Raw genomic sequence first — 12852 nt, forward strand, 5'->3', positions numbered from 1 at the left:
GAAGTGTCGTGTGCTGGCTGACAGACTGCCAACTTAGCCGGACGACCTCAGAGACAAACCTCCGGGCGTGTCTGTGAAGGGGTTAGCAGCGCCATCCGAGAGCAGGTCCCGGAGTGAACTGGAAGAGGAAGTGGGCTAGTACCACCATTTATCTCCCTCCTTCCTGCCTGAAGATGCGTGTGGATCACTTCCTGCTGCGTGCTCCCGGGGCCACGTGCACTCAGACTGTGTGTCACACTTCCTTCAGGTGTCTTTGTCAAGTATGGCACAGCGACAAAGAACGCAACAGCCTTTCCTCACTGTCAGCACAGAAAATTATATGTATTCAAGGTGCAAAACTATTAACACGTCTATTGTGCCTACATAATAATGGTGGGAGTGTTGGAAAGATTCATCTTACACCTTAGAAATGTATAAAACCTTTTTTTTTTTTTTTAGTTTTTCAAGACAGGGTTTCTCTGTAGCTTTGGATCCTGTCCTGGAATTCACTTGGTAGCCCAGGCTGGCCTTGAACTCACAGAGCTCTGCCTGCCTCTGCCTCCCAAGTGCTGGGATTGAAGGTGTGTGCCACCACCACCTGGCTAAAATCTTTTAAGAATTCTAATTTTTTAAAAATTTTGTTCTAAACTCCATTTTTTAAAGAATTACACTGAGTGAGTGAGTGAGTGAGTGAGTGAGTTTCAGATTCCAGGGTGATGTTCAGAACTTGGCAGCACAGGAGACAACAGAGCCTGAAGTTAAGACTGGTACTAATGTCACCTGAAGCTGAAATGTGGCTTCAAAGCCTCTTTTTTTAATTTGCAAACTTTTTTGGCAAAAGTTTAGGTCTTGATCTAACAATCTTATGGTTTTTAAAAGCCTCAAGTTGCAAGAATGCTGGAGGGAAAGAGAAAATAGAAAAGGAAAACAGTAATTAAGTTAGCTTTCTGGTTGATTCAGTTCCCAGCACCACATAAGCCAAGCACAGTAGTGCAAACCACTTAGGAGATAGAGGTAGGAGGATCAGATGTTCAAGGTCATCCTTAGCTGCCTCAAAAGACAAAGCAGGGCCTGGCTCAGAGGTTGGGAGCACTGGCTATTCTTCCAGAGGACCCAGGTTCCATTCCCAGCACCCACATTGTGGTTTACAACTTTTTGTGGCTCCATCCAGGGGGTCTGACACCCTCTTCTCGCCTCTTAGGGCACCAGGCACAAATGTGGTGCACAGACATACATGCTGACAGAATTCCCACACACATGAAAGAAAAACATAAGACAGGAGAATAGACAAAAAAATTATTTCCACAAAACATGTGAAATGTGCCTTGGAGACTTGACAGAAAAGAAAAATGCTCGAGTTAACCAGATTCCCACACACATATGGAGGAAGAAAATCTTTGTTTAAAAAACAGGGCGTCTGGGAAGACAGCTGAGTGAGTGAAGTGCTTGCCACTCGAGCATGAAGACCTGGGTTTGGATCCCCAGCAGCCACATGAAAGCCACGTGTGGTGATGTGTGTCTATAACCCTAGCACAAGGGGTAAGGAGACAGGCAGGTCCCTTGAGCTCACCAGAAAATCTGCATAGCCAATGGTGAGCACCAGGTTCACAAGAGACTTTTTCTCAAAAAATCAAGTGGAAAGCAATCGAGGGAGACACCCGGTGCTGACTTCCTGCCCACAGGCATATAAGTCAGTGGCAGAGTATCCAACCAGAATGTACAATTCCCATGTTACATCCTCAGCATTGGAAAATTAAAAAAAAAAAGAAAGAAAGAAGACCCCCACAAAATACTATCACCTGCAGAACTGAATCTTCTTGCTTTATACCGCTATGGTGGATTTCTCAGACAGACTCTGCCCACAAAGTTCATAGTCAGCCTTCCTATTCGAAGATGTTGCTCTGTCTTCCAAGCAGTTAGGCAACACAGTATACTGATTAAGACTGTGAACTCTTGACCTTTACTCCTTCCTTTTCCCACCTGAAAATAAGGGTGATTCCACAGAGGGTTTTATGAGGACCCTTCCACTTCAGTTCTTTATAAGATAGGGTCCTACTTGTGTATCCCAGGTGGCTTGCTGGGAACTGGCCTTGGACAGTTGGCCTTGATTTCACATTCCTGCCTTAGCCTCCTGGGTGCTGATGGTATTTGTCATGAATAATAAATTTTCACTGATAATGGTGCTTGACTCAGAGCAGAAAATGTGCTCCACATAAAGTGCTCAGCAAAGATCCTGGCATAAGATGGCTAGTACTCAGGTTATCACAGGCTCAAGCAATCCTCCTGCCTCAGCATACCAAAGTAGCTAGGACTATAGATAAGATACAATCAGATCATGACCTAAATTAATTTAAAAAAAAAAAATTCTAGCACTTGGGAACAGAGGCAGGCTGATCTCTGTAAATTCCAGGCCAGTCTGGTCTACACAGTGAGTTCCAGGACAGCTCGTGCTACGTCCCCAAAACACATAAACAAGAACAATAACAACAAAACCAAACCAAAAAAAATGCATAACATAATTTTGCCTTTTTTCAATCTCTTTTTTAAAATGTTTTATTTTTACGTCCTGTATATGAGTGGTTTGCCTAAACATATGTCTGGGCACCAAGTGCATACCTGGTGCTTAAAAAGATCACAGGAAGGTGCTGGGCCCTCATGACCAGAGGTTGTGATCTCCATGTGGGCGCAGGCAATGAAACCTGAGTTCTCTGCAAGAGCAACAAGTGCTCTTAACCACTGGGCCATCTCTGCAGCCCCAGCCCCCTCCTTCCCTTATTTCAATCTCAAGAGGAATTTACAGAAAGAAACAATGTTAAATCATTCCTTTCTTCCAAAGGTCATTCACAAAATCTTCTCAGGCCTTTCCTCTCAGTACTTGGGAGGCTGAGGCAGGCTGCCAGGCCAGCCTAGTTCATGAGCTCTGGCCAGCCTGGCTACAGTAGACACTTTTTCTCCTTGGACATTTCATAAAGTATTTTTAACTTAATACATAAGACACTTGAGCAAATGACTTCAATATATAAAAGAAAACCCCCACAGGTTTCAGAAAACCATAGAAACCTCTCTCTACCTTACCTGTATCATTTGCAAGAGAGTTAGGGTCAGATCCCCCAAGGGTAGCTTCAAATTCCTCCTGGAGACGATAGGCCCTTTGCAGCAGGGCTTCAAGCTTATGGATGAATTCTGCACTAATTATATCCTACAAAGAGAGAAGAACAGTCACACACAGCAACTATCACACTCACGTTAACACTCTAAACACAGAATGTGACTTCCACAGAGAAACTTGCTGTGTAGACAGAGCTGGTGCTGGGTTCACGGGTGCCGGTGGCCAAACCTAATCATAACATTTCAGGCATACCTATTGTTTTTGTAGTAGAGAGGCAGAACTGGGCCCTGACTGATCATTTAAGTAGACTGAGTTCTCAGCTTGAGCTTATATAAAAGTTGCCAAGGAGACTTGCTAAATTACCGCCCCTTATCCCAGCTCCGGATCCCACAACCCACTCCAATTCTGATCAATGAAGACCCAGTTCTACCTCTATATTACAAAACCAACAGAAATTAAAGGCATCTGCTGCTTCTACACATCCGAGGGAAGTCTGCAAACTTGAAGGTTTGGCACTGGAGAGCTGGCCAACAGTTCAGAGTACTTGGTGCTTTTGCAGAGGACCTGAGCTTGATTCTCAGCACCTGCATGGCAGCTCACACCGGTTTGCAACTCTAGTCCCAGAAGACCCAACACTCTCTTTTGCATGCAGCTGGCACACTCATGGTGCTCATACATACATGTAGGAAAAACACTTATCTGTATAAAATAATAAAACAATTTTTTTAAAAACCAAAAGTGCTTAAAAGCTCGGATAGAAAATGCCCCGCCAGAAGCCCTTCATGCTGGGTATGATCCCAGCACTGGGGACGCAGAGGCAGACAAGCTCTGAGTGTGTCAGACCAGCCTGGTCTACTAAGAGTCCTAAGTCAGCAGGGGCTACATAGTGAGACCCTCTCTCAAATCAAAACAAAAGCCCGCAAGTCTCTCATGTAGTCCCAAGGTGGGAAAGCAAACAACTTGTATTAACTGCCCAGAAAGAGGCTCTTCCAAGAATCTGAAACAGGCCGCCCTTACGTCTACACTTTCTTCAGCAATGGCATCTCCAGCTCCCAGCTTAACAGAGCTGCAGGCTTCCTCTTGAGCCTGTCTACTGCGAAAGGTCAGAGCCTGTTCCCATCGACGCAACGCCTCTTCAAACAATTCCATACCTAAAGATTAAGAGCAGAGTGACTGTAAATGAGCAAAACCATGTTTCCTCGACATGCAGAAGATCAAAAGTAGAAATTGGAAGGGAAGTCACAGGCAGGGGACTATTACTGCTGTGATGAGTGTGATCATGTGGTTTGCAGGCTTGCAGGAGGAGTGTGGTTATGCTACAGGCTAAAGATGCCCTAAAATGCCGCAAGCAGGCTTAATGGGCCATTCTGGAGGAAGTGTGGAAGACCAGAATGCAGAAAGAGACGCAGCCAATGGAAGCAGGCTCGTGAGGCTTCAGAAAGGAATAAGGACTCATTGGGAACTGTGTAAAGGGCCACTGAGTTTACATTCTGACAAAGAATCCAGTCGCTCTCTGGCCATGTCGTGAGACCCTTTGTGAGACTGAATCAATACGTAATGAACGAGAGGGGTGTAGTAAAACATACCTTAAGCTCGGCACTCGGGAGGCAGAGGCAGGTGGATCTGAGTTCAAGGCCAGCCTTGTCTACAGAGTGAGTTCCATGTAAATTAAATTACAAGTCTAACAGAGAGGTTTGGACAGTTGGGACACATAGATAAGAGTGTGATATAAAGAGTGATGTCATGGAGGAGTGATGTTGTCACAGGCCCAGAGCATGCTGAGAGCCATAAGACATGGAAGAGGCCAGACTACATCCTCTCAGAGGTCTCCTAAGAAATGTGACTGATTGACACCTTGATTTCAGCTCAGCAATAATGATTTTGGACTTCTGGTTCCAGAACTCTGAGTGAACAGATTGCTGGTTTGTTTGTTTTGTTTTTTTGTTTTTTTGTTTTTTTTTGAGCTGAGGATCGAACCCAGGGCCTTGTGCTTGCCAGGCTAGCACTCTTACCACTGAGCTAAATCCCCAACCCTATTTTTGTTGGTTTTTTTTTTTAAGTCTCTGTATTTAAGGTAATTTATTATATCACAATATATAATGTAGTTTATTATATCTCAAGAAACTAGTATAGCTGGTGATGTTATATAGCATAGATTCAACAGACATAGGCCATTTTAAAATTACAGTTGATTCTCCTAGAAGAAATCACTGGTTTTGGTTTTTCCTTCCCCCCCACTCCCACCCATAGTTCTGGGGATCAAACCTAGCTCTCTGCCACTGAGTAACTCCCCAGCCCCAACTAACTTTCCTTTTACCTTCAAATGAAACCTGACGATAGTATCTATAACTTGGAAGTTCTATACCTACCCATCAGGTACAAATTCTCGGGAGTGGTCACAGGAATGTTAACAAGTTTGATGTCATCCTCATCTGCTTTGTCCCAAGAACTAGAATTTCCACAAGCACAGCTGTGACAGGAGTTAACACTCTGCACCTGAAATGAAGACCAGGGAAAGCGGGTCACTGCACGTTCATGTGTGCATGCGTGTGTGCGTGTGTACACACACACACACACACACACACACACACACACACACACACACGTATGCAGTCTTCTATACACGCAGCGATGACCTTGAATGTTTCATCCTTCTGCCTCCACCTCTCGAGTGCTGGGATTACAGGTGTGTGCCACTACACCCAGTTTTATGCAGTGCTAGGGTAGAGCCCAGGGTTTCCATGCCAGGAAACACTATCCTGATTCAAACCTGCTATGGTAGTTTATATTTACCCATTATTTACATATGTTCTATAATTATAGTCCAGGTAAGTTCTACCTGAAGAAATAATTCTGATTATATTCAAATTTAGTACTTACATGATTCTTAACTACTCTGACCCTGTTGTTAAAAAATATATGAGTAGAACAATATTTTGAAAATAAATCAATATTTTCACAAAAAATCAGGTGATTACTTGATAAGCCTTTACCGTGTCAGTACTTATAAATGCTAACTACACCAACTTAGACTCTGTCTTTGGGACTGCGGACAATGTTAAATGATAATGTAGAGGTGCACTTCATACCCCTTCTCTAGTAAAACCTGCTGTGCCAACCATGCCAGTCACTGCCTGCAGATGATCCCAGGCTCTAACTCTAGCTCTGTTCTCTGCAGAAAGATCTAAATGCAGATCTCGACATGCCTTTGGTGACTCCACGGCTTTCCTGCTGGCATCATAAACTTAATGATGAGTCCAGCATCCTTCCCACAGTAAAAATTCCTCCGCCAAGTTCATTAATACTTCCATTCCCATAATTTCTCAAATTTTAAAAAAGGAAGACATTTTTAAAACAACTCTTAACACATTTTTAGATTTCATTTTTTAAAATTTCTTTTTATTTTTAATTATGTGTATACAAGTGTGCCTGTGTGGAGCTATTTGCACATAGGTACAGTTGCCCAAGGGAGTCAGGAGACTGTGTTAGATCCCCTAGAGCTGGAGTTACAAGTGGTTATCAGTTGCTCAACATAGGTGCTGAGATCCAAACTCAGGTCCTCTGCAAGAGCAGGACATACTCTTGGCTACTGAGCTATCTCTCCTGCTCCCTTGACCTCATTCATCAAGTTTTGTGGACCCAGATCCTGACTGCCTCTGAGTCACAACTGGGATTTAAGTACTACCTGCTGTCTAAAAGGCAGAACCCTGCCTCCCAGCCCTTAGTGGAATGGTAAGCCAGCTGAGCAGGAGCAAAGAGGTGTCTGAAGTCCCCTGCAGCTACTGCTGCTAAGGGAGGCGCCTTAACACTCACTTGAGAAATGCCGAGGCTGAGGCCACCACAGCTGCAGGAGTGTCATGTGCACCATGCTATCAGCTCACAGAACTGCAAGTCTGCAAACCCTCACTCACAAGTCTTCAAATTTTAGCAAGTTTTCACTAGGCATCGGTGACTCTCTGACTCCAGTCTAACTACTCAGGATACTAAGGCAACAGAATGATTGAGCCCCAAAGCACAGGGAGAGCTTGGCAACTCAAGGAGACCCTCTCCTCCACGTGCTGGAATTATAGGCATGAGCCATCACATCCAGTCCAGGAAAAAGGATGCCTGCACCTACTTCTGAATCAACACTACAACATCAAAGCTGTTCTCAAAGGACCAAATGGACCGTATCACTTACTCAATGAAACTGGACACCAGCAGCAAAGGAAACAGACTCACCCAGACTGTCCCCTAAGAGCAGCAGATATGTGATACTTAAGCTAATAAGAGATATGTAAGCAAATGTAATAATAATAATAATAACAAAGTATGTTTTTCTTACAGAGGCTAAGCTCTGGGCAGAACCTGAGTATTTGCTGAAAAGTCCTCCATTAGCGTAGTTATAAGACTGAGAGCCTTTGTCCTTGGTGGAACTTAGTGACAAGGTCAAGTTCTGTCTACTACTGGAACAGCTGGAACCTGGTAAACAAACACACCAAAACCAAAAGCATCAGCAATTCCAACAGTAACTTTCAGGGAAAAAATTCAGGTTATATTTGTTCAGAAAGCACCTGATTTTTTTTTAGAGCTCATTTTATTCAGGCACATAAATTATTAAATGTACATTATCAAAATATACATTTCTAATGTTTGTATATTATATAAACAAATACCAGATTTTAGAACAGAGTAAAACATTCAGCAAACTATTCAGGACAGTTTTGAATGACTTACTATAATCAGTATAAAAATATTGGCAAATGGTCAGTTTAAAATGTAAGCATTTTGTTCCCTAAATTACAACTTCTTTTTGAGAGTTTGGGTCTGTGTACTTCTGACCCTCCACCACTTGCACACCCATCTGCAGTGTGCACACCAGGTCTGGCTTCTCTCGGCAAGACAGGGCAGACTCTTCTGTTTCAAATTCCAGTATACGTATGTTCTATGACCTTGGTAACTTCTTCATATGCTAGTGCTTTAAATACATAAATGAGAAGAACATGGCACTGTAGTTATCATTCATAGAACTACTATAAAAATTATATAAAATGCTGAATATAGTGCTTGTCTGAGATCTAATAAAATCTCAATAAATAACAAACAATGATTCACACTGTGTGCTGATGAATAAATCACAAAACCATAAAATACATGAAACAGTAAAATACTAAGACATCTAGCCTGGTCAAGGAATTATTATTATTATTGTTGTGTGTGTGAGGATCAAAAGTTCAAAGCTGGCCTCATAACACAGTGCTGTGGAATAATTCTTTTGTTCATCATGAATATGTATTATTCTAATTGGTTAATAAAGAGTTGACTGGCCAACAGCTAGGCAGGATTTTCAGGGCAGAGAGAACCCTGGGAAGAAGGGCAGTCTGAGGAGTCAGAGGGGATGCCATGAGACACACAGAGAGAAGGATGGGAGGTACATAGATAAGTTAAACAAGCCTCAGGGGAGCGCATAGATGAATAGAAATGGGTTAATTTAAGTTATAAGAGCTAACTAAAAACAAGTCTAAGCTATTGGCCAAGCATTTATAATTACTATTAAGTCTCTGTGTGGTTATTTGGGGAGCGGCTGGCGGGTCAGAAAAGTTCAACTACAACATAGTGCAGTCAAGGCCAGCTGGGGCTACATAAGACTCTGTTTATAAAAATCTCATAAATAAAATCACAAACACCATAAAGGTAACAGGGATAGAATTCAATGATAGCATATTTGTACAAACGTAATTACTATGTTTTACAAATGACAGCACACTACTGACTTAGAATGATATTCTTATACATTATCAAATACTTCAAAAGCAGGTTGTGAATGTAGTATCATGGTTCTACAGGGTTTTTTAAAAATTTTTTATATTTTTAAAATATGTGTATATGTATCAATGTGTGGGTATGTTCACATGAGTGAGGTACTCAGAGGTCAGTAGTATCAAATCCTTTGAAGCTGCCAGATGTGGATGCTGAGAAGGGAACTCAGTTCCTCTGGAAGAACAGATCTCAATCTTAACAGCTTTGCCATCTCTCCAGCCTCTGAAACTGTATTTTACTATATAATTTATTGACACATACTTTTTGTTTTGTTTTGTTTTTCAAGACAGGGTTTCTCCCTGCTCTGGAACTCCTCTGTAGACCAGGCTGGCCTTGAACTTGCAGAAATCTGTCTGCCTCTGCCTCCGAGTGCTGAGATTAAAGGTGTGCCTGCGCCACCACCGCCCTGCGACAGGCATCAAATTTTAAGTCAGTATACTTATATGTAGATGTACCTAAGGAAATGTATAACAAAGAATTGCCAGCCATGACTTCTTCGTGGCAGGACCTTAAGTGGCTTTAATGTATCTGTCTTTTCTCCTCCATACTTTCTAATCCTACAGACCAGTGATCTAGCTGTGATACATTGTATCTCATGGTGCACAGATTTAATCTGGAAATTTCCACAAACCTTTGTCGGATGCTGCTCTTTTAGTGTGTTCAAGTAGGAGGTGCTCTGGTTCCCACGGTAGTGTTTTTCCTTTCTTTTTTCCACGTCTTCTTTTAAAGTGGTGGGCAAAAAAAATTACAGATATAGCACTCACAGCAGTTACCACAAACAACTTTTTAGCTATTGGTGAAAATTTGATCTGGAAAAGATTGGGAAAAAAAACAACAACAACAACCTCTTATCTTTTCACTAAAAGTAAAAGCATAAGAACTACAATTAGCTGTTGCAGGATATTAGTTCACACGTGAACCCTGAGATTCCTTATTTACTGGAAAAACCTGTTTCTAGTTCTGGCTCAGCCCTAGATTACACCTTTAATCCAAGAGCTTTCTGCTTGAATACTGTAAACAGGATTAAATAAATTCAACCATAGGTCAAGAGGTGGTGCAAACAGGAAGTGAACATAGGATTATTAAGAAAAAATTCAATGGGCAGTGGTAGTGTACACCTTTAATCCCAGCATTCAGGAGGCAGAGGTGGATCTCTGTGAGTTCGAGGCCAGCCTGGTCTACAGAGTGAGGTCCAGGACAGGCACCAAAGCTACACAGGGAAACCCTGTCTTGAAAACCAAAAAAACAAAAAAAAAAACCCCCCCAAAAAAAAAGAAAAAAAAGAAAAAAATCATAGAGAGTAAGGATCAGGAGGGCAGACAGAGAGACGCACAGGAAACAGAAGGGAGGGACATACACTTTGAGGAGGGTGTTTTTAGAGGGCCCAAGAGAAAAAGCGGCTTCTGGGGCCTCAGCTGAGAAGGAAGGTCAGCTAGGTGCTGCCTCTCCGATCAGTAGGCTTTCACCCCAGCATCTGGCTCCCGAGTCTTTACTGGTAAAATCGAATGATTCAGATTTTGTACAAAACAATAATTAGCCTTTGATCCCAGCACTCAGGAAGAGATCCAGGTAGATTTCTGAGTTCGAGCCCAGCCTGGTCTACAGAGCCAGTTCCACGATAGCCAGGGCTACACAGAAAAACCCTATCTCAAACACCGCCCCCCCAAAAAAAACCCACAAATAAAATTAGATCTTACTTATCTGTAAACATTATAAAGAGCCTATGTATCCCTCTTTCAGCCCCAGCCAGTCTGTTTTAATTTAACTCACTGCTCTGAAGTTATCTAAGTTTGAAATAAACATTATTATTTCAAAGTCAATAGATAGATAAAATAATTCAATCCTGTGAACATTTCTTGACTAAATGATGATTAATCCATGCAACTGAATCTTTTTTCTTAGAGCATGGGGGTGGTGGTGTTGGGTTCTCTGTGTTGTTCAGGTTGTCCTGGAACTCTGTAGACTAGCTTAGCCTCAAATTCAGAGATCTGCCTGCCTCTGCCTCCTGAGTGCTGGGATCAAAGGTGAGCACCACCACCACCTGAAACTTCTACATGAACAATTAGCAAGATTTTTAACTATAGAAATATTTAAATCAGACTTTAAAAGTGAGCTCATTTTTTAAAACATATCCAGAATTTTAAGCAAACAGAAGTTAACTTATTTCAAAATACCACAGGAATAAGTGATTTTATTCATAAATTAATTAGAAAATATTTTTAGAACCCTACAATCTAGACAATCACACAACTTAGCACTAATGCCCTCCCCTGGTCTCCATGGACCAAGGCATACATACAATGCCCAGCATATACACAGGCAAAACACCCGTAAGCATACAATAAAAAGATTTTTAAAATAATTTATTCATTATTTTATATGCATTGGTGCTTTGCCTGCAGGTATGTCTCTGTGAGGGAGCCAGATCCCCTAGAATGGAGTTACAAACAGTTGTGAGCTCCCATGTGGGTGCTAGGAATTGAACCCGGGTCCTCTGAGAAAGTAGCCAGTGCTCTTAACCTCTAAGCCATCTCTCCAGCCCCAAAATAAAAATATTTTTAAACAGAGTAAAAGATATTAACAACAGAATACAACCCACAGAAGGAGAGGAGAGATCTGGAAACTGCATACCTGTCGGATGGCCACCAGAGTCAAATAAGATCACAAGCATCAGCAAGGCTGTGGGTGTAAAGCAGCCTGCTGTGGAGACCAGCAGGGCAGCTCCCACAAAATGAAAAGAATGAACATGTGATTCAGAAATTCTGAAAAATAATTCTGAAAAGAACTGAAATTGGGATTTGTCCTGTCTTCCTTTCTTTGTGTTTGGGTGCCTGTGTGCACCCAGGGGCCAGGGGGTACCATCAGCGTCTGCAAACCACTGTCACTACTGAACCTGGAACTCACTCATCTGGCCAGATGGGCTGGCTCACAGCACCAAGGCCTCCCCAGCAGCTGGAAACAGTGTGTTTCCCTGCTGTGCCTAGCTTTCTGTGTGCTTGATTTTTAATGTGGATTCTGGGGATCGAATCTGGGCCTTCATACTTGCACTGAGACATCTCCCTAGCCCCATTTTTTTTCCACTTTTTTTTTTTTTAAAAAACCGGAGTCCCTTTATAGTTCAGGCTGTCCTTAAATTCCTGGTCGTCCTGCCTTTGCCTCTGGAGTGCTGAGGTCACAGGTGTGTGACACTGTTACTGGCTAAGAGCAGTCTTCCAGAGATTATTTACACATCACAGATGGATGGAAATACATGCAAAAATGTGTATATTCATACAATGGAATATTAATTCCATATTAAAAGGAAATTCCATTATGTGCTACAATGTGGATAAAACTTGATGATATTATGCTATTACAATACACGAGTCATTAAAAAATAATGAATAAATGAGTGGGATTAAAGGTGTATGTCACCACACCTGGATAAGAAAAGAAAACCTTTTAAAGAAATACAGTTTTTTTAAAAGATTTATTTATTTATTATGTACACAGAAGAGGGCGCCAGATATCATTACAGATGGTGAGCCACCATGTGGTTGCTGGGAATTGAACTCAGGACCTCTGGAAGGGCAGTCAGTGCTCTTAACCTCTGAGCCATCTCTTAGGCCCCTATATATACAAATTTTTAATGAAATATATGTATATGTATATAACATAAAATATTTACATATAAATATGTTATGAAAATACATATATGCACATACACATATACACAAAATATTTTTTTTTCTCCAGAGCTGAGGACCGAACCCAGGGCTAGCAAGCGCTCTACCATTAAGCTAAATCCCCAACCCCCACAAAGTAATTTTAAAAAGTAGGTATTAACTACTTTAGCATTTTAACTATGCTGTGTGAAATCCTCAGGGGCTGGGAGTGGCAGTCCACCTGCTTCCAAGCTCTGGGTTCAAATCCCTAGTATCAAAAAACAAAACAACCTCAAGGAAAACAAAAATCACAAACAAATT

The 12852-nt window shown here is 41.9% G+C and overlaps 1 protein-coding gene across 2 annotated transcripts in view; it reads right to left on the minus strand.

Moving 5' to 3' along the window:
• Window positions 1–12852, minus strand: part of Miga1 (mitoguardin 1) — a 60926-nt gene that overhangs the window by 43782 nt on the left and 4292 nt on the right. For both annotated transcript variants that reach the window (XM_036189362.1, XM_036189360.1), the window contains exons 3-7: window positions 9519–9696; window positions 7413–7549; window positions 5458–5584; window positions 4106–4239; window positions 3055–3178 (exon numbers count right to left, since the gene is read on the minus strand). In XM_036189362.1, the coding sequence (XP_036045255.1) occupies window positions 3055–3178; window positions 4106–4239; window positions 5458–5584; window positions 7413–7549; window positions 9519–9696 (700 nt within the window). The remainder of the gene's footprint in view (window positions 1–3054; window positions 3179–4105; window positions 4240–5457; window positions 5585–7412; window positions 7550–9518; window positions 9697–12852) is intronic.

This window comes from Onychomys torridus, chromosome 6 (assembly GCF_903995425.1).
Source record: "Onychomys torridus chromosome 6, mOncTor1.1, whole genome shotgun sequence".
Taxonomy (NCBI): domain Eukaryota; kingdom Metazoa; phylum Chordata; class Mammalia; order Rodentia; family Cricetidae; genus Onychomys; species Onychomys torridus.